Below are 26,191 nucleotides of genomic sequence, written 5' to 3' on the forward strand. Positions count from 1 at the left end.
CACTCTGGCTGTATTAACTCAAAGCAGACAATGAGGATAGTTTTCTTAAAATATCTGCTGGAGGGCTCATATCACGAAAGTGAATAAAAATATTTCTTGTTCCTTGCATTTCACCGAGCTTTGTGCACTTGTAAATTGTTTTTGCCAATGAACCTCTTTTTAGTATGTCTTGCCAAACCATTAAATTAGAAATTAATAATCAGTAACATTTTTGCAGAACGTCTGAGTGAGCTTAGCATGCCAGCAAATTATTCTTGCCAGCACATCTCCTTGTAGTATGTTTTGCCAAACCATTAATTTATGAGTTGAAAAACAACATTTTTGTCAAATGTCGGACTTGAAATTCAGTCAGTGTGCAACTGTTGTTCCTTAGAACCACTGCACTGGCAACAGTGTAGCTCCTCTTGTTTTATTCACTCTAGTTTTTGTACTAATAGTTCTCATGATTAAACTGTTGAGGGTCAGTGTTCACTTAAGTTCTGTTTTTGCTATGTTGTTTCTCGTTTTACATAGCACAGCAATCCTTTGGTTACAAAAATATATCTCATTACCAAACTCCGTGGTATGCGGACTCAGCAATTTGCTCTTCATTTGTTCAATAAAAAGTCAAATGGGTTTACATTCTTCCAAAGGACTGACAAACTGTCTTTTAAGAGGAAATTAATGCTGAATGCTTTGCGGGAGTGGTATGAAAATGGTTTTCTCTCCATATTATTCACAAACACAGCGGTTGTATGGAGTTGGGTGGTGAAAGTGGAGAAATGTGAATTTTCATGTAATCATTATCACTTAGTGAGCATGCTCATTCCTGGCTATAATACGAGTTCTATAAATAGCTTGTATTGTAGCGATATCTTAGTGTTTATTTTTTACAACTGCAGTATTGACTTTTTCTTTTTGTGATGCACCGCCTGTTAGAGCTGCTCATTTCAGAGGACAGTTGCATTGCTTCATTAAATGAGCCCTCTAACATTAAAGAAAATGTTTCCTTTGTCATTAGTTATTTTAAAATGTAGATGCTTCCCGATGATGTTTCTGTGACTGATGCTTGTATGCAGACTAGACTTTTAGAGACTTTTCTGAATGAGGAACTGTATTGACTAGAAATGCAGCAGAAACAAATAAAGAAAAAAAAGTGTGCCTCTTGTTGTGCTTTATGCAGACATAACAGACAGTTGGCATTCATCTATAGAGGACAATAATTGACTAAAATAGCGGGACTCATTCTAGCCAAGTTGTTCTAAACCTATGAATCCATAAACCTTTCAGTGAAGCTGCCTTGTTGCTAGACTTTTCCTGCTTTCTGTCTGTTTTTAGAGTACTACTTGGTAACGAATTTGACAGGAACGCTGGCACTCTGCTTGTGCCTCGGCTATTGTGACGCTCATGTGCAGCCACTGCACACCGATAATCCACCAAAAATACAGCTAACTGTTCAAAAATACCTGAAATAAACTCCATTTGTTTTAACAGTAGTGTTTTCTGAGTGGAATTTCAATGTTTTTATCACATCTCTTAATTTTTCTTTAGTATTCTTTTAAGGATACTTACGAAGTTAGTGCGTAATGCCTCTTAACCTCTAACGAACAAAAGCATTTGCATTCGTCTAGTCCATCTCATTTTCCAGAGAATGTGTAAACAGCACGGTTTCCCTTACTTTTTTTCTTCTTAATTTTTATCCACGAGTTGAAGCAGGAAGATTAGAGTTTTGTTTGGCTTGTGGTATTGCCCGGTCATTGTCTACTGATAAGACATTCGTCTGACCTCATCTGTCATTTCGTTCGAGACACACCCGCTCTTCCTCTCTGTTTGTGTCACTGATAGCGGAGCGGTGGCGTCGGTCACCTCTTGGGAATTTGAACCCGATGCTTGTCAGGGCTGCTAGCTTGTTTGCTCTTTATTTTTCCACAGATCTTTTTATGATGCTGCATGTTGTCTGCTTCAAGTGCGTTCATTTCTTAGTTTTACAATTCTGTTCAGCCGGGTTTGGTGCTACTCAAGCCTGCGAGACTGCGATTGTTTCTCGGAATTTCGTGTATTATCCGGAAGGCAAAACACGTGGGAGATAACGCAAATGCGACTCCTATATATCAGTCATGGCGTCGTCGTAATCGGATCAAATAGTAGTCAGCTTCTATACCAGTGTGTCTGCCCTAAATCCTATTGGGACAGATCAAATGCAGGTGTTGCATAAATATCCCTTGTTTTTTTTTTTTCAATTCATTTTGACCTGAATGTTCTGCTTATTCTTTGTCTGCAGTATGTTGAAAACATTTTTGCTTGTGCTTTTGTTCGGAGGATTTACAGTTGTGTCAGTTGAGGGTTGCTATGCACTTACTTGTAAATGGGTAATGGTTACTACCTGAGCGCCCTCTGCCGAGCACTGCTTTCCTTGTTTTTCTCGAATGCCTTCAAACGCTTGCTGCGCTTCAGATTTCACTAAACCGTGGTCTTTTCATTGCTTCCTGAAAAAGTTTTGTCTTTACCTTTACACTCTTTGTATAGCATCATTAACTTGTCTTCTATTCCAGATTATTATTCAGGGCTGTGAAGTACTACTGCCAGGCCAATTTTTATATTTTCACAATCATAAAATAGGTGGAAGGGGGAGAGGGTAGCCTTGCCAACTAATTGGAAGCTTTCATGGTATTAGCCACATTGTCAGACTGAGAAAAGTTTCGTCATTGCTAAATCAACGAACAGAAAAGATCATTAACTTGGAACTGTTAACTTGAGCTCTTGCAACTATTCATTTAACTAGTAGCAGAGCTGTGCAAATAGTAATTTTTTATAGTGTAGAACAGCAATACGAGTGTATGAAATTGGATACCATAAAGGAGTTTCTCATCATTAATAAATTCGTGTTCAAATTGTAGCAGTCTCATGACAGTTCTTGCCATTTCACGAAAAATGCCACTTTTAAAAATTTTAAATTTATTAGATCACATTTATTAGATCGGGGAAAGTCGTCCATTAAAAGAATGAAGTTCAGAGGTAGTCTTGTATTTCAGTTGGTATCTATTTGTCTCCAACAATAAATTGGAAAGGGGTGTAATCTGTAGCAATGATTAAGCTAAAAATGGGCCTTTTGTTTTTAATGGCTGCTGTTAATGGCTCCACTGTTATTAGGCATTATGTTACAAAGGATCATGTTCAGATCCTAAAGATTTTTAGGTCAAGTTTGTATAGAATGCATGGATACAGTATTCATATATGTAATAATATTTAAGAAAGACTATTCTAGGAGTGGACAGAATAAGGTAGTACTTTATATACAATCGCAACTTTTCGGGTACTTGCAAACGTTTGAGTTGCACTCGTTCATAGTGAAAATGAGCTCAGAAAATGTTCTTGAGCAGAGTATACCATGACAATAAAAATTCTTTAAAGGAGTATATGCTTGGGGGCATGTTGGTAAATCATGTTTCACCATTTAGTTATACATGATTATTTATAGAAAACCTTTGTTTTGAATAGCCTTTACCTGTTGGACATCTGCATTCCAGAAATTTTTATATATAACACTCTAGCATATAGAGTAGATTATTCATTTGACATCCCATTGCAATCTTCAATGGCCTATTTGTTGAAACACATCTTTGTTCAGTTCCAGGGTCCGCCCGTGGCATATGTGCAGCAGATAGTGGTGAAGGCAGCTGTGTCACCGTGGCAATCAGATCTCCTGCTTATGGATGCCTTCCGCTCTCCACTTGCTGAATCTTTTCGGATCACAGAGATCGTGGGAAATCACCAGTTCACGGACAGGCAAGGAAGCTTCTTTAGCAGGAACCTGTCATAGTTGCTCAGTGGCTATGAAATTCTGGGGTTCTTGGTTAAATTTCCAGTTGTGGTGACAGCATTGCAATGAAGAAACGAAAAATAAATTCGAAAACACTTGTGTACTTAGATTTGGTTACATAGTAAGCAGCTCTAGGCAGCCACAATTAGGTCTAACTTACAGCCACTATCTTAGTATTATACCTGTCACTATTACAACTGGTGGCCGTTTGACTAAACCTGACTGATTGCTAGAAGTTTGTCCTATCCCGACAGACTTTTTTTATTGTTAACATTAAATCTGCTTGTGAGAGCGCATTTTAATGGCGTTTCAGATCAATGTTATATGTTTAGTGAGTAACGTAAATGACCAGTTGAAAAAAGAAGTTATTGTAACTATTGGTTATAGTGTAACCTTTTCTACATTATTTTTTTCTTTCCCCTTCACAGACTGGTGTTTTTAATGCTCTTTTCATCACATTGCAGCAATGGAACAAAACATACGCTTCAGGACGTGTGCCTTCAAGTGTCTGAGCCTAAGGACAAGGTGGCCGCGACCTCGCTTCCTCAGTATGGCTGCCTCGTTCTGTCACCCACATATGTCTGGAAGCAAGACTATAATATGTGAGTACCATATTCAAAGGCTATTGTGGCAAGCAAGCGTTTGGGAATCGTGTTTGTACACTGGGCTTCTCAATATGTAGGGTTGAATAAAATGGGGCCTAAATGGTCATGTGATGGTACAGTAGTCTGCTTTTCATCAATTCTACCAAAAGGCAGAGGAAAGGGAGGTGTCTGCCTGTCTTTATTAATACGTAGTACGATAGGACAACAACAGAAAACTTGTGAATTAAGAAAAATTAAAAAAACAGTGTAGTGTATATTTCCCATGTTCTAGTGCTTTCAACCATAGAGTTTCCTAAAATTAACTATAGGGGACCCTGGAGCTGCGATCGTTCAGTGACCATGGGAATGATGGATAGCACATGAATTTGCTTAGTCTTCGTACTTGCTGGGGGCCAATCGTATTTGCGGCTTCGTTTATTGCTGTGTTTCGGTTTCGTTTCGTAGAAAAGAACGAACCCTTTTAAACATTGTGACCCGATTTGAAATGGTAAGCCTTAAAGAGTAAGGTGGCGAAGCGCAACTGCTGAACATTGGTTGATATGTGTTTCGTGAGAAAACAGCTCCAAGCCACACGAACACACGTGGAGCCAGAAGTACGAAGATTAGACAAATTCGTGTACTGCCCATCATTCCCATGCTTGCTAAGGCGCCATGCGTTCCAGCTTCCATAGACACTAGCGCCAGAGTTTCCTCTAGGAAACTCTAGGCTTTCAACAACACTGAAGTTCAGACCTTATGCCAGTGATTCACTGAAATTCAGCTTCACCACATAGAGCACCAGTAGTTCTTTCTGTTATAGCTCATGATCATGCACCACTCTTTTTTGTTGCTTTGTCTTCTCTCGCTCGGTGTGTGTAATGTCGAAGATGAAAATGGTGTACACTGCAGATACATCACAGCATCTAGAGGCACATGCCTGTCTTATCTCTGAGTACCTAGGAATCTGCCATTTTTATCAGTCAACAAAGAGATGGATAGTTGTTGCTTCATCTCGTCTAATCTAGCGCTGCGCATATAGAGCGAACACAAGAGAAAAATTGCACAGTCTGGATGTTTCCATGCATCTATAAGTGTCTGTGCTGAAAGTGCAGCAAATTTCTCTCTTATCGCTTAGTTTATCATTCATTTTTATCTATATTTCATTGAAGAAGATAATCGGTGCCACTAGCATTGTTTTTTGATATTTTTATATTTTTGTTTTAGCTCAGTAAACTTGCTGCCTGGCATGGTCAGTATGTAACAAGAATTGTTTTACTACACATGTTGGCATGAGCAGTGCCCCCATGCTCAGATGCTATCACTCTTTATTTTCTAAGTTCTTACGTTTATTTTCTTACGTTTCATACGTTACGCATATTTTCTTACGTTCTTAACGACACCATAATAAGCAAGGTTGACCAGTATAAGTACTTAGGCGTCACGTTTCATAACAAACTTACTTGGTCAGATAATATATCTCTTACATGCTCTTCGGCCTTGCGCAAATTGTGGTTTTTGAAAAGAAAGCTTAGCAAAGCTCCGGCAAGTACAAAGCTTTTGGCATACAATGCAATTGTGCGTTCAAAACTTGAATATGCAGCGCTTGTATGGGATCCTCACACTAAAAAAGACATGAATTTGGAGCATGTGCAGAGGAAAGCTGTTAGATTTATTTTCGGAAAACACAAAAGAGAACATTCCCCTTCACTTCTAATGCTTACCAATAAAATAAGTTCACTAGAATATTGCCGCAAACTTAGTCGCCTATAGTTCCTGCACAACATAATAAAAGGGAAAAATGGCATTCAGAAGCCTCACTTTTTAGTACCCCTAAACACATGGTTGACTAGACACAGACACAGCTTTTCTCTCATGCCTATATTTGCCAAAACCAAATCTCACATGAACAGTTTTTTTCCGCGCACCATAAAAGAATGAAACTCTTTACCTGTTCAGTTCACGTCATACAATCGGAAAACATTACAAAAGAATTAGAAAACCACTTCTCTTAATATTTAGTATAAATATGATCAGTGTTTAAACATTTCTTACAATTGTGTCGTGAATCCCATGCTGTGTGTAGTGCTCTGTTATTGTCTTAAGATTTTTTTTTCGTTGCTATCACTTGTGTAAATTGTTTTGCAAAGCAAGCGTCTTGCACTGTACGTTTTTCCTCTTGCATTGTTAGTCTTTTTTGTGAATGCCTTGTCATTGTATTATTGTATTTGCCCCTCCTGCATGGACCTGCATATTGGCCTGCAGTATTGATAAATAAATAAATGAATAAATCGATAAATAAATAAATAAATAATCATTTTCATGTACTGGCGACTCGAAGCTTCCACTAGCTGAGCAATATGTGTTGTAACATCAGCATGCTTAATTGCTCTGAATATTTTGCACACATTACGTATACCGTTGGAGCATGTACACTCCACTCCCTCTGCACACACACACACACACACTCTCTCTCTCTCAGCGCACCATTGCACAGTGTGTACTACACTGAAACCTCATTATAACAAAGTTGCATCTCACACGAAAACAAGTTTGTTATATCCGAAAATTTGTTAGAAAGATTTCATCCTAACACTGCATTGTAAGACTACTGTTCATTTACTTCATCATAACCGGTATTTTGTTATATCAGGGTTCGTCATATCGAGGTTTGAGTGTATGCATAAGCAAAGTTCAGCTCCCATCAACGAAAACTATTCTCTCTTGCTTTCATTTGTTATTTCTTAAAAACTTTACATTTTATTTAAATACTATGTGGTCATGTTCTTTGTCTTAATTGCTTAGTGGTTATAATGGGAAATCGCTTTGCAGCTTCCAGCATGACAGCCAGCTTCTTATGAGCATCTTCAATCAGAAGGACGAGACATCCAATTCATACTACTTGAGAGGTGAGGATTTTCGTTGCTTTTTTTAAATTGCTTTGTGCATTATTCCTTTGATAATCTGTTGTTTCATGGTGTGTGGCCAAAGCGGCTTAGTTTCATATTGCACTTCTTTACTGCTTGCAGAGATCCTCTTTGGTGTCCCCTGGAAAGAGACTGGCATAAAGAAGTTCTGTGTGCGGAACAGGCAGAGGGTCATTACTTTTGCCATCACCATCGTCTTGAATAAATGGGAGCCCAGGTAACTAGATTCTACCCTGTCTCTTATTTTCTAGCCTTTTTATGAGAGGACCCTGCAACGAGGAGTCTTCTTGAGGTTGGGGGCTTCAAGCTTTCTAGAACAAATGAATAAAGAAAATTATCAGAGTGAAGCCCCTTGGTTGGTGTTCTACACACGCTTGAGTGTTTTCATAATGGCTATGCTACAGAAATCACTATTGTGCAGTTCATCTCATCAGCTTCATGCATTGTAGCAAAAGCTGTGTGACTAAAAATGAGAATTAGAAATGGTGGGTATGATATTGTTGCGGATGTATTTACTACTAGTCCAGCAGTTGAGATGGCGGCTGTTGCTTTTGAACACCAACACGTCGTCGCCCTCTTCTTTGCACAACCCCGCATAGAGATAGCCGCAACCCTTCAACAACAATGTGTAGGTGTCGACAGCCCCTCGTTGTTTCAAGTGCACGCTGGAAATGCAAAGGAAGAGCCACAGCCTGGTTGGAGCCTGCACTTATTTAAGCCGACCGTCTGGCAGATCTGCGCCCAGCAAACCTTCTGATTCCATTTTAAAACCGTGCATCCATGCTCGGGGGTTGGGCTCTGGCACAAGTTTATACAGTATTTCATTGTATAGATAACTTCATTGTGTATATCACCTAACACTCACATTTACTGCTAGGACATAAGCAATCCTTCACTTTACATGTACAGTAAACTCCAGTTAAATAAAACCTGAAGGGGCCAGAAAAATCTGTTTCGTTTAGCTCTTTCGCTATCATGGGAAGAGGGACCGTTTTTATTAGGTGTAAAAACGTTTTTTTTTTGTGGCTAGATAATGCCTCATACGCATTCTTCGGTATCAAACTGTAGCTAAAAGAATGTTTTATCTAATAGCATAAATATTTCATATATACTTACTACACACATTAAAAAATGTTTATTATGAAAGGTTAATTCAGTGATTATACAAATAATGCTTCAAAAAGGAGAACATAAAAAATAATGAGGTTAAAAATAATTCAAGATATAAAATATACAGCTTCTTATGTTGCAAAAAGGTTGTACAAGTATCAGAAATTACTATTTCTAAAAACTGTTTGTTCCACAAAAAAGAAAGTTAGTGAGGGTGCAGCAGTATATGGGTTATCCTGTACAGCTTGTCATCGCTGACACGGTCTGTCTGCTCAGAGTCCATGACACTTAGAAAAGCAAGGAACGAAAAAAAAAAGGCTTCTGGACATAACCTTCGAAGGAATGATACCTGAAAATAACTCAGGTGTTTCAGTAGAGATGCAGGCGAGGCAACTTAACAATTCCCATGTAGATGAAAATTCAATGCACCTCATCACTTGACCGGAACTGAAGCTCCTCCTCAACTGTCTCTTTCCACTATGTCTGCCTCCCTAAATTTTGCATCCACGCACATTTGTTGGTGTAGTCGCAGATCATGCCGTTCAGCTGCGCAGTGAAAGACAGCTAAGAGAAATGGACCGCCCGGACAAAGCGCCTAGCGTTACTCTAGAGCATGCCTCCGCCTTCCACCACCTGAGTTTTGTCCCAAAAGAAACTGCACATGCTTGATAGATTCCGGCAAGGAATTATGTCCGTAGGACGTTGAGACCCTCAAAATGAGTAAAATTGCTGAATATGTGCGTCACACATACAGCCAACACAAACTCGCTTGATGTTGCAGTTTGGCTTGATGCATCCTCATTATCGGTGCTGAAATTTGATGTGTCAACATCTTCTCCAGGCTCACTCTTGCTAATTTACCGTATTTACTCGATTCTACCGCGCCCTCGATTGTAACGCGCGCCCGGTTTCCACGACCAAAAAAAAAGTAAGACATGGATTTCAACGTGCACCTATTTTTCTCCTTGGCCGCACAATCACGCCACTTGGGAAAACTACTTTTTTCGGGAGCGTCTTCCATTTAAATATGAGGTACGGGGGAAGCTTGTGCGTATCTGACGTGCAACGGAGCATTGCCGTCACTCTAGTTTTACTGTGGCCCAATGTCAGCACGCGAACTTGCTTCGTTCCCTTCTTCTCGACGGTTGTGGTGTCAGGCATGTCGAAGTAAAAAGGCGCCTGATGAGCATTCCCGATTTGACCAAGCAGGTAGCCGTTGTTGTGCCACAAGTTTAGGACGAACCTCTGAAAACTGTGAAGCTTTTCTTTGTACTCCTCCGGCAATTTTTCGCATATGCCCGTTCGCCTTCGGAGGGAAAAGCCTTTCCTCTTCATAAAGTTAGTTAGCCAGCACCTGCTCGCTATAAACTGGCTCCGCATTAGCCCTTTTTCTAAGGCTAACTGCATAGCCCGTACTTGGAGCAGTTCTGTCGTCACAGGCTGCTGTGCCGCTCACTGCTCAATCACATACTCGCCGTGCAGCTCTTCAATTTGCGGAAACCAACCCTGCTGTGGTCCACTGTAGCCTTTGCGTGAATCGTTGCTGTCGACAATCTTCTGCTTTTGTTTTCGCCAGTCCCGCACGCACGTTTCGGGAACTCCGAACGACCGCGATGCGGCCCGATTTCCGTCCGTTTCAGCACACGTGATGACTTTTAAAAGCAGCATCGTGGTGCACTCGTCGAGTTTTTAAAGTCGGCTCTTCCATGCCGTCGATGCTAATGCACTACAAGATGACGAACTCCTCAGCACAAGTACGAAGTGCCGCTCATGGGAAACACATAGTTAGAAATGGCCGACGCGCCATGTCGACGCATGTAGGGGGCGGCCATTTTGGAAATGCCGATGGCAATAGAATGACCGTATTCATTTTTTTTGTACTCGATTCTAACGCGCATGCGATTTATGAACTCGCTCAACTGGAAAAAAGGTGCGCGTTAGATTCGAGTAATTACGGTAATCCTCACAATCTGCTGTTGATGTGCTCAATTAGCGAGAAACGCATTGTCTTTTAGGAATGTCCACATTGGAAAATGAGGCCTTGATCGGCGCGTCGCGCAACAACCCGAAACTTTATGCGGCGAGGGATAACTTCTCTTAAGCAAAAACAACTAAAACATCGCAGATCTCATTGTGCATTTTCTACTTTCTTACCTAGATGGACTTGAACGTCCTCAGACATCTCGAGCGTGCAAAAATTTCAATGAGCCTGGTAGCGAAAGAATTTACAGGAGTTTCGCTTATTGGGAGATGAACGGGGGTGTAGAATTCAAGTACAAAACCAATCATATTAGATGGAATTGTTTTACTCTAGTAGAAATTTTGTTTAAGAGAGTTTTGTTTACTGAGCACCTGTAATTTCATTGTAGAGAGTTTTTTGCTGCAATAGAAAAAAAAAAAAGGAAGGTTTAGAGCAGGGAAAGCACCATTTGTGCAGAATGGGGAGTCGATGAAGGATGGATCCTAACATAATACGTAATGATTGTTCATTAACGTAGTAGCAGCAGCAGGGCAAGCATGCCAATGCTCCGCTCGCACGGTTAGAATAACAATCACAGAACCGAGCTTGACAGCTCGGTTCTGAGGCCACGCAGGTTTGTTCGCAATGGTCGCTGCACTTGTATCATTTTTTGGGGCTTGCATGACCCCAAAGGTTTACAGCTAAACCGAGAAATATGATCAGTAGTTCTAGGCCTTTTTGTTTGCCCTGGTATCTGACACAGGTGCTACATGCATTCTTTCTTGTTTTTTTGCCTAGTCTGGTGCACTCCCTTGAAGACAAGCTTCACCAGGCATATCCAGGACACTCGCACAACTCATCGTCTAAAGACCGGGATCAGCAAGAGATCGTTCATGTCCATTTTCAGTACCAGCACACTCTGGCCGAATTTGTGCCTCTGGGCACGATCTATGTCATCCTGTTTCTCTACATCTATTATTCTGTCCGTAAGTACGCACCGCAGTTATTGTTTTCTTTTACAGCAGAAAGCTAGCAGCTCAGCGAAATCCACTGGTGTGGAACAAAAGTCCCTAAGTTGCTTGGTTGTAGGTTTAAGTAATGCAAAAAATAGCATCTTTAAATCAAAAGAAAATTTTTGCAGCTCTCTGAAAATTAAACCACAGAGGCAATTTCTAAAACATTCGGCAAAAAGAAATTGTGCTCAAGAAGATTGCGCCAAAAGAGTCACAATCTGAAATACTGTATACCTTCAGGAGATGCATCTCCCATCTAGAAAGCCATTGCTGATGATCAATAACCAAGTACTGAGCACGCATATACGTGAAAGTTTTTTTACTATAGCATGTACAGGCCTGGATACCTTCGTGGCATGTCACTCTTTTAACATGTAGGAAATCTAGATAAACAGAAATAGCCTAAATGGAATCTTCGCTTAAGCAGAACGGTCTCTGATTTGATTGGCTTCGTATTACGGTGCTGCACCCTTGTACAGTTGGGGTCAAATGAGATGCAAACGATGAGCATTCAAAGTGGTAGATATGCGCAAGTGGTAGAGTGTATGCCATCCAGTTGTCACCATAGACAGGTGCGAATATACTACACGGTGCTGCCAAACTGGATTAGTGCACCTGTTAATGGTGATGGCTCAAGGGCATACACTGTACCGTTGTGAAAGCTTGCCATTGCTTGGGTTTCATCTGACGCCGGTGCTACATACCTTTTTGTAAACAAATCTAGTGTAAATTGGAATGTGTTCTCCTAGTCACATCAGGTTCATTTAATGAGATTCTAGTGTATCTATAAGCAAAATTTAGTAGATCGTACCTTGCACTATTTGTTGTAACACGCATTGCAAGTCAAGTGAGTGTTATTCAACGACCATTGTGAGCAGTAACACCTATGTTGTTTTAATAGTTCATCAGCACATTTTCGAAACTGGAGCAAGCAAAGTGGAATCAATCCCATTCACTGTGGCCCATACCTCGAGGCAGACTAGCTGCTGCGTTCACTTATTTGTAAATATCTAACTACATGTTAAGGAGTTGCAGAACAGACAGTGCTGTACCTTTGCACATCTTTCCCAGCAACCGAAACTCTTGTTAATCTTTAAAAGGCTCTCGCCAGATATGTCCATTTTGAGCTGATGAGCGCAATGCATACACTGGACGTTCACTATCATGTCTGCCAAAATTTTAAATGCTACACGTCACGAAAATCGGTCAAACTTCAAGCTGAACGTTGCTTTTCCTTCGTCTCGTGGATGTTCTTGTAGAAGGAGGGGATTATGTACAACAAGGCTGTATTTGACATCGCCCACTTGACACTAATAATTATTTGTTCTGATGTGTCATTTGTGTAATTTGTTGCTTGAATAAATGAACTAAATTTGAGAAAAATGATGATACACACAAACTGAATGTATGCCTTCTTTTTTTTTTTCTTTCTTTGCCTAAAACCTAAGCGTGTGGAACTAGGTAACGTGCCTCCGTTTTGCATGGGTTCGTATTCTCACAGTTTGTGCATCGAGCAGACACCAGACGAGACAACAAAAGTAATTTTATGGTGCCGTCATGCACTCATTTATTCTCCCATGCCTAACTAAATGTTTATGCGAAACTAGTTCATGATACAGCTGCTCTTGTGCCCGTAACAAGCAGCAAATAACAAAGAACACTGGCACAGCATGAAAACTCCACTCGCGTGCTCGGGCTTGCTCGAGCAAATCATGCGCACGTGACCTGCCATGCGCACGACATGTTCTTGCATATGCGTCATGTGATCCTCCCTCTGTGATGTCAAAGAGGGCAGGAAAGGGATTTGGCTTTCCAAGACTACTTGAGGTCAGTGGCAAAGGTTTGGAGCTCACCTCCACGCATCATAGTTTCACGCCGCTTCAATGTTGTTGTTCTCAGCTTGTAATGAAATGACTGAAAAAAATTCTTGTGGCGTAATGCTCTTCATTGGGCACGCATCAACTACCAGTGTCTAACTAAAATTCGTTATGCGACTTGCTGAGGGGCTGTTCAATGCATCTTTCCGGTCTCTTGATATTGTGTTTAACAAGGCGACGTCTCTCTGGCGCGACCAGTAACGAATTTCTTTTCCTCCCCTTTCCTTTTTGACAGAGTTCTTTTGTTTCATTTTTAATTAGCTTTACAATATAAATATTTGCTATATCTTGTGCAGAGTAAGATTATCTGCTTTTAATAAATGTAGCTTTCTTGATGAACGTTATAGTTATTTGCGGGGTCCTCGAACATTTTAGAATTGGGAAGTCATGCTGGTTTTGAATGAAATTAATTTTAGTTTAAGGAGGCACCCACAAAGTAGCACAAATTAATAATTCCTCACTGAAATGGGGTATTCACTTAAACTGCCATAAAATATCATTTGCTGATGACAACAATTGAAGGGGCTCTAAGAAAAAGCTTTATGTTATTTAATTACAAAACGTAGTTTGGTGTCAAATACAGCTCATTCTAATAAGCTTGTCAATCTCCTCATATACAACATCTGTGCAAATTTTGTGAGCTTTTTAGAAAACGCCAAATCATGCAATGCTGTTTGTTTCACATTGCTTTAGCTTATCAGTTTTTTTTGTGTGTGTGTGTGTGTGAACATAAAAGCGTATTTTTTTTTTCCTTCTTTTTGTTGTATAGGCAAAATAGAGCTGGTGAAGTCCAAGTGGGCAATATCTGTGAGTGCGGTTCTCACAGTGGTTATGTCGCTGTTTATGTCCGTTGGTCTCTGCCTTTGGTTTGGCCTGAACCCTACATTGAATGGAAGGTAAGTCTGTTCGTATTGTCATGTTCTTGTTTTGTCATTATAAAAAGCTCAGGTGAAATTCAGCAGTTAGAAATTTCGCTCGTAATAATTATTTGTAGGCTAGGTGAGCTTGAATCGACTGCCAATTAAAACTCTCTGAAGGTGAGGCCACATTAGTTTAGCAGCTATTTGAATAGTAGACCAAATTAAGCAGAATACTGTATCAAAGAGACTTGAAACCAGGAGTGTTCATTATCAGGCAAAAGTAACACTGTTGCTGTTTTTTCATTATTTTATTCAATAAAGATATTGAAGAAATCAAGAAAAAAACAATCATCATTGATTGCAACTTGCTTCTTGCAGTGTGCTCGGATAGTGATAGCTTTTGAACTGCCTGATTAAACATTTACGGAATTCCTGAACTTGATTTTCAACTTTGAACATTTTAATAAAATTTGAAATGCAAGTTTATGCATTGAATTATATTTTATTAATTTTCAATGAAAAACTTGAGTGGCTCTGTCTAGTTAAAAAATACCGAGGCAAGTCAACAGTAATATTGTTGCTCGTTCCGTAATACTATATCACTTGCCGAAAGATTTTTTAATTCTCTTGTTTCTGCTAGAATTTTCTTGATTATTGCCTCATGTGTTATATTTATTGGAATACGGCTGTGTTATTATTGCACTTTATCCCAATGTTCTTGTTTACAAACAGCCTTTCCTAGTCTTCCTTAATGCGTACTATATTCACATGGGCTATATGTATGTAATTTCAGACCTTTACAGATGAAGGTATAAGAGCTTCGTAGCTTTTTCTTTCTTTAGTTGTGTGCTGCAATCTTGAAAACTGTAATGCATTAACGAATACCTTTGTCTTTCGACAGCCCTCTTGTGTCACCACGTTCATCTTGCCTTCCTAGTGAGATCTTGCCATACCTAGTTGTTGTGATTGGCCTGGAAAATATGTTGGTACTAACCAAGTCAGTAGTGTCAACTCCAGTGCACGTTGGTGCCAAAGTTCGCCTTGCTCAAGGTGAGTTCACGATAATCAATGGACAATGACCACGTTTAAAAAGTAACTCAGTCTAACCCAACGCGAGGAAACTTTGCTGTATTGTCTATGAATGCAATTAATTTGACTGCAACATCAGACAATGCAGATTGCGAGATGTCACCAAAGAAATCCCAGAACACCCGTCATAAATGGATGACAGACTGCGCTTTGTATTATGCATTGCGGGGTGATTCAACTATAGTACTCTAGAGAACCTTGTTCATATTGCCACCCACACGTAGTGGGTCGACTGCAAGAGCGGCTCTACCATCTGGAGGAAAGGAAGAAGATTTGCGTGTCTCTTCTCGGCTCGAGAGCCAGCCACGACTGACGCATCGTCCTAGAGCTAGCTACCCGGTTGTTCAATATATCTCCCAGTACTTGTGACTCATCGTGACAAACTGGTGGGAGGTGCTGGGTAGTCTCACGGATGCTGCAGACCCCCCCAGGAAGCCGTAATACGAGTCCAGTGCCAGTCAATACTCCCGTGCATCGGACGAGCCGCCGAATCAGGGGATTGCCTCCGGAAGTCAACGATACTACTACCACCACGTCAACAAACATGACCAGCACTTCGGTACAAACCTTGCCAACCGGCACGGGAAGCACGTCGTCGAACCGATATACGTTGGAAAGCCCACGGGCACCGACGACGTTCCATGGTACGGAGAGCGAAGACGTTGAGGACTGGTTGGCGGACTTCGAGCGCGTAGCCAACTTGAATCAGTGGGACAACGCGGCGAAACTGGGTCGTGTCTACTTCTATCTCGAAGACGGGGCTCGCACGTGGTATCAAAATCGAGAGGAGCAGCTGACGACGTGGCCAGAATTCTCTCGTAGACTTCTGCAGACATATGCCAGTGCTGACCGGCAAGAAAGAGCTGAACGAGCTATTCTTGCCCGCGTCCAGTCGCCAAACGAAACTGTGACCGCGTACGTCGAAGACATGACGCGTCTCTTCCGACGGGCAGATTCAAGAATGACGGAGGACAAGAAGTTGCGTCACTTGATGCGTGGTGTCAAGGACCAGCTTTTCGCCGGCCTCGTGCGAAGCCCTCCGAAGACGGTCGCGGAGTTCTTGTCTGAAGCCGTGACAATGGAAAAAATGCTACAGCAGCGATCAAACCAATACGACAGGCAAGTCAGAGGCATGTCCTCTGCTGACATTTTCGCCGCCGCTGGGACCAGCAATGACTCCTTACGTGAACTCATCCGTAATATCGTACGTGAGGAGTTGCAAAAGGCTGGTGTAACACCTAATCCTACGGTTAGCTCTATTGCAACCGTCATCAAAGATGAGCTGCACCAGGCCCTCCGGGACACCTTGCCTCCTGACACAGCTGCGCCAGCTCCTGCTGAATACCACCGTAAGACAACCTACGCGGAAGCCCTGAAACGCCCTGCTGCATCGCCGCCCTTGTTCGTTCATCCTGTCCCTGCAGTTTCACTCGAGTCAGCGCAGCACATGTCATACTACGAAGGCACGTACACGCCACCGCCCCTGCCCTTTGGCCGTGGTGCTTCTGTTGCCCATCGTTCGGTACAACCGGTCCAGTACATCGACGATCGGCACTCGTATCCTCGGAAGTCTGATGTCTGGCGCACACCCGATCACCGGCCTCTATGCTTTCATTGCGGAGAAGCTGATCACTTGTACCGCCAGTGTCCTTATCGCCGTCTTGGGCTGCGCGGCTTCTCTGCGTACTCGCCGCCCCCCCGTTACGGTCAGAGACCACGCGACATCCAAAACTACCTCTCCCAGCAGCATGAACCACCGTCTGCCGGGCGCCAGTCGCGCTCGCCATCACCGAGGCGATTTTCATCAATGCCCCAGCGGTATTCTACCGCACGATCTCCCAGCCCCCGCCGGGAAAACTAGCCGAAGCGACCTCTGGGGGCGGGGTCGCTGAACGTCGAAGCGCTGAAGACCTCCTATTGACGCAGAACCGTACAGAAACTGGTCCGACATCACCTGCTGCTGCAAAGGATAGCCGGCTTTCACTCGACATAGCAGTAACAATTGATGGTTGTGTAGTTAATGCGTTAGTGGACACCGGCGCAGACTATTCCATACTGAGCGGGAAACTGACAACGCAGCTGAAGAAAGTAATCACGCCGTGGCATAACTCGCAGATTCGGACAGCTGGTGGCCATGTCGTAACTCCACTGGGTGCCTGCACAATTAGAGTACAGATTCAAGGGTACACATTCGTAGCAAGCTGCCTTGTTCTACGTGAATGCTCCCGTGACGTCATTCTGGGAGTTGATTTTCTACAGGAAAATGGAGCTATCATTGATCTGCAAGAGCGCCGCGTCACGTTCTCAGCCCAGCGAGCAATCAACGTGCAGGATGACGGAATGCGTGTCGACGTACTCCGTATTTCTGAACAGAGCGTGACGCTTCCTCCCCGAGCCAGTGTTCTAGTCGACGTAAGATGCTGTGGTTTGAGCGATGGCGATGTGGTGGCCGAGACAAATTTAGAACACCTCCTGCAGCAAGGCATATGTGTAGCGAGAAGTGTAATTCACGTTCGCGACGGCCGATCTGAATTGCTCGTTACCAACTTTAGCAACGAGCATCGACACCTTTTCCGTGGCACTTCGATAGCGTTTGCCCACGAAGTAGCAAACGTAACTAACTGTCCCACGTCAGAAATAGTGGATAACGCAGACACATCAATGAGCAACATTGACATCAATCCTGATCTGTCCACCGATAACCAGACTGCGCTGCGAGCGCTCTTGTTCGAGTACAGGTCTTGCTTCGCAAGTTGCTCAAAGATCCGCCAGACGTCCATCACTCAGCACAGGATCATCACGTACGAGGACGCACGCCCAATACACCAGCACCCCTACCGCGTGTCGGCTAAAGAACGTGAAGCGATACGTACGCAAGTTCGCGAGATGCTTGACGATGGCGTTATCGAACCATCCAACAGCCCGTGGTCATCTCCAGTCGTGCTTGTTAAAAAGAAAGACGGATCGCTACGCTTCTGCGTCGATTACCGAAAGCTCAACAACGTGACCAAAAAGGATGTGTACCCGCTACCGCGTATCGACGATTCGCTGGATAGACTTCGTCGTGCCCATTATTTCACTTCTCTCGACCTCAAAAGCGGGTACTGGCAAATCGAGGTGGATCAGCGAGACCGCGAAAAGACAGCCTTCGTGACTCCAGACGGCCTATACCAATTTCGAGTACTCCCTTTCGGCTTGTGTTCAGCGCCGGCAACTTTCCAGCGAATGATGGACACTGTCCTCACAGGGCTCAAGTGGCAGACTTGTCTTGTCTACCTTGATGATGTGGTGGTCTTCTCTGCCACGTTCGAGCAGCACCTACAGCGCCTGCGCAGCGTGCTGGAGGCTATCCGATCGGCGGACCTCACTCTAAAGCCACAGAAGTGCCACTTCGGCTATGAAGAACTGAAATTTCTTGGACATGTAGTTAGCGCTGAAGGAGTCCGGCCCGATCCAGACAAGCTTGCCGCTGTTGCCGAATTACCAGCTCCTGTTGATAAGAAAGCCGTCCAGCGCTTCCTTGGTTTGTGCGCCTACTATCGCCGGTTCATTCATGGCTTTTCACAGATAGCGGAACCTCTGACTCGTCTCACAAGGGACGACACGCCGTTTGTCTGGAAAAACGAGCAACAAGCAGCTTTTGATGAACTGCGACAGCGCATGCAATCAGCACCCGTTCTCGCTCATTTCGACGATGATGCTGACACGGAGGTCCATACTGACGCTAGTAACGTTGGGCTTGGTGCAGTGCTCGTTCAGCGTCAAGACGACATCGAAAGGGTGATAGCCTACGCCAGCCGCTCTCTATCCCGTGCCGAGGCGAATTATTCCACTACGGAGAAAGAGTGCCTCGCAGTCGTGTGGGCAATCACCAAGTTTCGCCCGTACCTTTATGGTCGTCCCTTCAAGGTAGTGACGGACCACCATGCCCTCTGCTGGTTGGCAAGCCTGCGCGACCCTTCAGGACGGCTAGCACGGTGGAGCTTGCGGCTGCAGGAATTTGACGTCACCATCGTCCATAAGTCCGGCCGTAAGCATGAAGACGCTGACACACTGTCACGCGCACCCCTTCATGTCGTCAGTCAGGAAGCAGAGGAAGACGAAGGCTTCCTGGGCGCCATTAGCTCATCAGACTTGAGTAAACTGCAGCGGGATGACGCAGAGATTCGTCCGATCATCGATCATTTAGAGGGCCAGGACACAATCATACCACGTCATTTATCCCGCTCGTTGCCGTCATTCTGCCTTCGAGAGGGTGTGCTGTACAAGAAGAACGCTCGTTCGAACAACCGTACCTACCTCCTGGTGGTTCCTCGAGACATGCGAGACGACGTCCTTTTCGCTTGCCATGACGAACCCACATCCGGTCATCTGGGCTACTCACGGACACTTGCCAGAGTGAGTGAGAGGTACTATTGGCCAGGACTTTCCGCAAGCGTCAAGAAGTACGTCAAGAGCTGTCGGGAATGTCAGCGTCGAAAGCAACCATCTGTTAAGCCAGCTGGTTTGCTTCAGCCCATTGAAGCACCCTGCACGCCGTTCGACCAAGTCGGCATGGACATTCTCGGGCCATTCCCCCTATCTGCGGACAGCAACAAATGGGTGATCGTCGCGACCGACTATCTGACACGCTACGCTGAGACGCAGGCGATCCCACGAGCCACGGCTTCTGAGGTAGCACAATTTTTCATGCGCCACATCGTGTTACGACACGGTGCTCCTTCCACTATAATAACGGACAGAGGGACGGCATTCACGGCGCAGCTTATGGACGAGGTTTTCAAACTGAGCAACACCAGACACCGAAAGACAACTGCGTACCACCCGCAAACCAATGGACTTACCGAGCGACTGAATAAGACCATTGCAGACATGATCTCAATGTACATCGACGTACAGCACAAAACATGGGACCGGATCTTACCTTACGTGACCTTCGCGTATAATACCGCCGTGCAAGAGACCACGCGATTCACGCCATTTCGGCTTCTCTACGGCCGCGAAGTGCAGACCATGCTGGACTCTATGCTACCGTGTCAAGACGAAGACGAGTTGACAACTGACGCCGATGAATTCGCAGAGCGTGCTGAGGAAGCCCGGCAGCTCGCGCGACTACACATCGGCCAGCAACAGCAGGCAGACGCACGGCGCTATAACATCCGCCACAGTGAAGTATTTTACAACCCCGGAGACCAAGTTTGGGTGTGGACGCCCGTCCGCCGCCGTGGCCTTAGTGAAAAGTTACTGAGCCGGTACTTTGGCCCTTATAAAGTGTTACGTCGCGTCAGTGACGTGAACTATGAAGTGGTTCCGGACTCAACATCGCAGGCACGGAGTAGGACACGACCGAGGTCGGATGTCGTTCATGTGTTGCGCATGAAACCATTTATTGCGCGTTGTTCATAACTTTTTTCTTGCCGTATAGCGTTCTTTGTGTTATTTATTTATTTTTGTGAACTTGCTTCTTCGTTCACTGATTTTTCCTATATTGGCACGCTCGTTCATTTCTATTTTTACTTTATCCCAATTTCCAATTTCTTTTTTTTCCACGTGCCTATGTCGTAACATCGTGGTGGTGCTATGTACTTTTCTTTCCCCCTTTTGGGACTTTTTTTTCTTTTCGAAAGGGGGGATAATGCCACCCACACGTAGTGGGTCGACTGCAAGAGCGGCTCTACCATCTGGAGGAAAGGAAGAAGATTTGCGTGTCTCTTCTCGGCTCGAGAGCCAGCCACGACTGACGCATCGTCCTAGAGCTAGCTACCCGGTTGTTCAATATATCTCCCAGTACTTGTGACTCATCGTGACAATATGTTAAGAAAGGGCAAAAAGGAACATATGATCTAGGAGAATGCACAATGCGGATTTTGCAAACGTTATGTTGTGTCACCCCAAAGGCGACCTTCTTTTAAAAAAGGTAGCTTTGTATTGGACTACGCACAAAATAAAGCTTGTACTTTTACTGACAATATAAATTGTACTCATCACCTGTTTACTAACGAAAATGTCAAGTAATGTGCTGGAACACTCGCAGGGACAAAGTTCTTTCTACGACCCTGAACACCTATGATAACAACGCCAGCGTAAAGAGTGCTGCAAGATTAAAGCTTGCATGCTGGTGCCAAAACATACATCGCGCACTTCTGCTTACATAAAAGTTTTACATTCTCTTTTGTGTGCTTTTCATTCAGGCCTCAGCAAGGAAGGCTGGTCCATAACCAAGAACTTGCTCACGGAATTACTTCTGCTGACTTTTGCTTTCCTGACCTTTGTTCCAGCGATCCAGGTATGCATCCTTCTTGCTTCTGTTTATCCTGTTCTAGTTTTTGTATGGACGAGGCTTGTTTTGGAAACAATGAAGTTTGTTTGATATTACAGTACATGCTTGTCTGGTTGCAACATTATATTCACTTTAAAAGGTCTATAACCATAAGCATAACCATTCACTTTAAAAGGTCCATAATTCTTTCATGTCAGAATTTTCATAAACATGTACGCAGCGTGTTAAAAAAATATTCGCTTTAGTCATTGAATTAATCAATTTAATTCACTCATCAAATCAATTTAAGATTGAATTATTGACTCAATCGATGGTTCACAACACCATCGACAGACAAATTAGAGTAGCTGCAGCCTCTGAGCTAGCACCTTAGTAATGTCCTTGACCTAGAAGCATGAGTGCACTGGTTGTGATTTATGTTCATAATGCAAAGGGGGTGGACATACGAAAGGGTAATACCGCAACGCTAACTACAATGCACCAGCATTTCATGTTCCTTTCTTATGTCCTGTCACTTAGCACTGTTTCGTGTCCGGCGGCACTACTTTTTGTACACACTTTTGGGATGGGGGGAACGAGTGTAGGAAGACTCCTTCCAAGAGTCAACATTGTGCTTTGGTATTTTCCAGCATATTTGCAAGATAGCATTGTTAACATGTCTGCAGTGCAGTATGCAATTGGATTAAACAGGGAATATGTAGTATGCAATCAGTTAAATTTGTGGATACGTACTAATTACATGACAAGTACTTTGTTTGGGAAACTGTAGAATAATTCTGTTACTCTTAATTGTATATTATTTTGATTTGTTTTTCAGGAATTCTGCATGTTTGCAGTTGTTGGTCTGTTGTCAGACTTTTTTCTTCAAATGGTTTTCTTTGCTACTGTGCTGTCTATCGACATCCAACGTAAAGAGGTGAGGTATTGCCCAAGATTTGCTTGGACTCATTGTTCTTGTCCTTTCTTTATAACTTCACTTGTACCTCATCATTCTTATACAAGTCGTGATGTGCCATTTAGATTCTAAGGCTAGTAACGTACCTATAGATAATAAAATATGGATTGGGAGTTTCTGAGAAAGGAGTAAAACCGAATTTGAAGTGATATGAATTGACTGTTTTTCTCCTTATAGAAGGCCGACTTGAAAAAAGGGAAGTCGGAAGCTTCAAATGCGTGGACGGATGATGATAAAAACATCACAAACACTGATAACAGGACCTCTGTTGGTGTACTGTACAGATCTCGGTAAGTTCAAACTTCGTGTTTTTGATAACAGATGTAGTTACTCTATATTCTCTCTTAATTGGTCAAATTGTTTGTCATGTCCCGATTTGTTCATTTGCAACAGCAAAGTGAAGGGTAGCTATGAAAATTGGAATCACCTCAAGAGGCTTTTGCAAGCTCCATAAGAATGTGTATACCTTAAACTCACTTTTTATATGTCTCTGTTTGTAAAAAGGCTTTCTGTCTCTTTCTTTTTAATAAACATCTGGCATTCTGTGAATATTGTTACCTGATTAGTTGTTTACAGGGACCCTGCCACACTTTTCTAAGTAGCTATGGAATAGATTCACTAAAAAAAGCTTATTTTTTCGCAAATTCTTTGCTGAAAAAATTTTCAGAATCTGTTCAGTACGACTGAAGTTGCAAAGATTGGTCGCTAGCTACAGGTGCATTCTCTCTACTTTTGTACTGACTTCGAATGTGTGGCTTTTCAGTGTGACCACACGGGCATGCATAGACAAGTCGTGGCCCCCAGGGACGGCCGCAGTAATGACTGAGTGCGTCATGTTGAAATAATCCAGTGGCTGATACTTGGCATGGGATGTAGTGATTTTGAGTCGGTAGCATCATTTTTTGACACAAGAGGAAGCGATTTTTAGTTGACTTTTTGGAGAACTTATTGTAAGCTCCAGGCCGTGTGCTGTGCTCTAATATTTGGCATGTGTGTTTTCGGGAGTGTCGACTACCGATCGGCTGCGTTTTTTGACCATGCTCAAAAAATGTTGCAGCATATAACATGAGACGATACGTAATTTCAGCATGAGTGATGTGAAAAACCTAATGGTTAAAGTGTAAACGTAAGAACGAAAAAAGATGGAAAATGTAACGTAATTTGATAGCAGGCACCAATAATGATGTGAACATGGTGTTTTCGCTTGATGAAATTTGAATCAATGCACGAAGCTTACACAAACATAATGCACCTGTTTGCCATTTACAATAAACCATGGTTTTAAGGCACAGTGAGCCAATGAACTCCTCACATTTGCTTGCATTTTCTGGTGCAGGCGCTCTGATGGCATTCCTGTGATGCCGTATGGTGCGGGCCGAGCCATGTCCAGGGTGTTTGCCACGCCTACATCTCCCATTTTGAAGCTGCCGAAACGGCTTCGTTTGGTGTACTTCTGGGCTCGCACGCGCGTTATTCAGAGAGGACTCATGGCAAGTTACAAATTTTTACGGGGTTTATGGACAGCTAATCTTGTTATAGACTCTGTACATCCCTTCACAACATTTAGCAACAGTCTGGTAGACAGGTGCAAGACGCAAGAGCAATGACGCAAAAAATAGCAGTGGCAGGCACATGAATCAAGTTTATCGTGTCATTGTGTTGTCAGATATGATGACCACATGGACACACCTGGAAAAAAAGTAGCAGCTAATTTCTGTTGTGCACCAATGAGTAGAGTTAACATTCGAAAATATTGCAGATTCTGCAATATCAGAATATTGAATACAAGCCATATTTAGTTTCAATATCACCTTGAAAAACGTCTGTTACTGCTACTGTTAAATGCATCAGTGCCACCAGGTAGGTTGTATAAAGAACAGAACTTTTATGGCTTCATGGCATGTCAGGCTTATTTCACAAACTCGCAACTGATGTTAATAATATTTGCAAAACATGTTAAAAAACACTAAATAGTCGAAATTTCCAGAGTCCTTCTCTACAGTGTCTCTCATGATCATATTGTAGTTTTGCGATAAAAAAAACTCACGATATAAATATTTTTATTAATGACAAAGCATCACCTGCTCGATAAGAAATGAGACTAAGGGGCGACTGATATCACCATGCCAATAGCAAAAGCAAATTTGCATAAAAGAGGTTGACTTGGGTGCTGCTATGCAGTCGCAGTAAGCAGGCGAATTCAATGTACATGCTTTGGTAATAAGTGAAAATTTCTGCGAAAGAAAATCTGGTGATGGGAGGCAACCACATTACACTACTAATTGAAATTTCTCACCCATCACTATCATTTGTGGGAGTCTTGAGTTCTTCGTGTGTGATTGAGCTTGTAGCAATGGGTTATCTGCTACTCTTGAATTTCTTATACACTGTTAAAGAAAGACTCCTGTTGAAGAAAGCCAGAAGGGACTCTGAAAATATTTCGTTTAACAGGAGTTTCATTTACTGAGAGATTAACTGAAGTACAGAATTCAAGTACAAAACCAATCAAATTAAGTAGCAGTCGTTTCACTTAAACAGGAATTGGTTTCGGAGAGATCTGTTCACTGAAAGTCCACGGTACATGTAAATTGCAGATTTTGCAGGTAAACGACACAGAAAACTGTTGAAGATGAAGAGGTGAAGAGAAGATGCACATATTAGCTGTCTCCCTTGTGCCTCTGATTGTTTTTGTTGGTTTTAGGCTCTGTTTTCTCCTATTATGACGAATAACCAACTAGTCCAACTGTATGCGCCCAGATTGTGCATAGTATTTCACAGACTGGTAGATGCAGCTACTTTTCAACATTTAATGCCCTCTTGTTCACGGAAGCATCCCTAAATCTACCCCTTTTTTTTCTGCTTCACCTTATTAAATTCTGTTCTTGTTTCGGTCCAGCTGGGACTTGTTGTCTGGGTTGTGGTGCTCATCAAAAGCACGGGAATAGTCACGAAGCTCACCGACAACACTACCAACTTGGGTCCGAACATCGCTGAGTCAGGTTGGTTTGTATTTTGTGGAACATTTTGTAACGAAAGTGTTTACCCAGCTTTAGTTGGATTTAGATAACAAACAGGAGCTTGTCAGAGTCAGTCCGGAGCCCTTTGTTACATTAACTGCTAATAGCCTCTGCGTCTGTGTTGCCTTTGCTTGTAGAACTGAACCAATGACCTAACGGATGAAAATGTTCTGGTGCAGTGCACCCTTTCATACAGATGATTACTGGCCACAATAACTCTGAAGAAGCCTTGGAGGAAGGCCCGACGTCACAGTCGTCATTCTCGAAGGAGCCCAGCCACCATGAGAACGCCAACCTGCACCATACTAATGCACGTCTCTGGGAGGAACTGCCAACAAAGCACTGGACCACCTTGTTTGGCTACTACAACATTTCTGTGGCTGGCAGGTAGGTGACCGGAGAACAGTGGGCAACAAAGTGGTGCATGGGAAACTTGAAGTGATACACTTATGGTATTTTTTTTCACTTACTGTGTGATCAAGGAAGCATGCTTAGGCAGGCATGTATTGATGAACTATAAAAACAATGAATCAATTTAGACCAATAAAAGTGTGTAACTTAAATACTCTACAATCGTTAATTTCACTATTGTAGGTTTATTAATAAAAGGGAAAGTGAAGGTCAGTTACATTCATCATTATCACATTAGAATTTTTGCATAGTGGAACGTCACAAATTTTAGTGTTTTTTTTCTTATCTTAGCCACAGTGGCCCAACAAAATT

General features: G+C 42.8%; 1 protein-coding gene across 2 annotated transcripts in view; it reads left to right on the forward strand.

Annotated features, from left to right (window-relative positions):
* SCAP (SREBP cleavage activating protein) overlaps positions 1 to 26,191 on the forward strand; it is a 71,104-nt gene that overhangs the window by 11,880 nt on the left and 33,033 nt on the right. For both annotated transcript variants that reach the window (XM_075891179.1, XM_075891180.1), the window contains 13 exons: positions 3,608 to 3,765; positions 4,264 to 4,401; positions 7,213 to 7,289; positions 7,410 to 7,524; positions 11,176 to 11,363; positions 14,037 to 14,163; positions 15,029 to 15,177; positions 21,408 to 21,502; positions 22,314 to 22,412; positions 22,629 to 22,741; positions 23,788 to 23,941; positions 25,348 to 25,450; positions 25,648 to 25,855. In XM_075891179.1, coding sequence (XP_075747294.1) covers positions 3,608 to 3,765; positions 4,264 to 4,401; positions 7,213 to 7,289; positions 7,410 to 7,524; positions 11,176 to 11,363; positions 14,037 to 14,163; positions 15,029 to 15,177; positions 21,408 to 21,502; positions 22,314 to 22,412; positions 22,629 to 22,741; positions 23,788 to 23,941; positions 25,348 to 25,450; positions 25,648 to 25,855 — 1,724 coding nt within the window. The remainder of the gene's footprint in view (positions 1 to 3,607; positions 3,766 to 4,263; positions 4,402 to 7,212; positions 7,290 to 7,409; positions 7,525 to 11,175; positions 11,364 to 14,036; positions 14,164 to 15,028; positions 15,178 to 21,407; positions 21,503 to 22,313; positions 22,413 to 22,628; positions 22,742 to 23,787; positions 23,942 to 25,347; positions 25,451 to 25,647; positions 25,856 to 26,191) is intronic.

This window comes from Rhipicephalus microplus, chromosome 1 (assembly GCF_043290135.1).
Source record: "Rhipicephalus microplus isolate Deutch F79 chromosome 1, USDA_Rmic, whole genome shotgun sequence".
Taxonomy (NCBI): domain Eukaryota; kingdom Metazoa; phylum Arthropoda; class Arachnida; order Ixodida; family Ixodidae; genus Rhipicephalus; species Rhipicephalus microplus.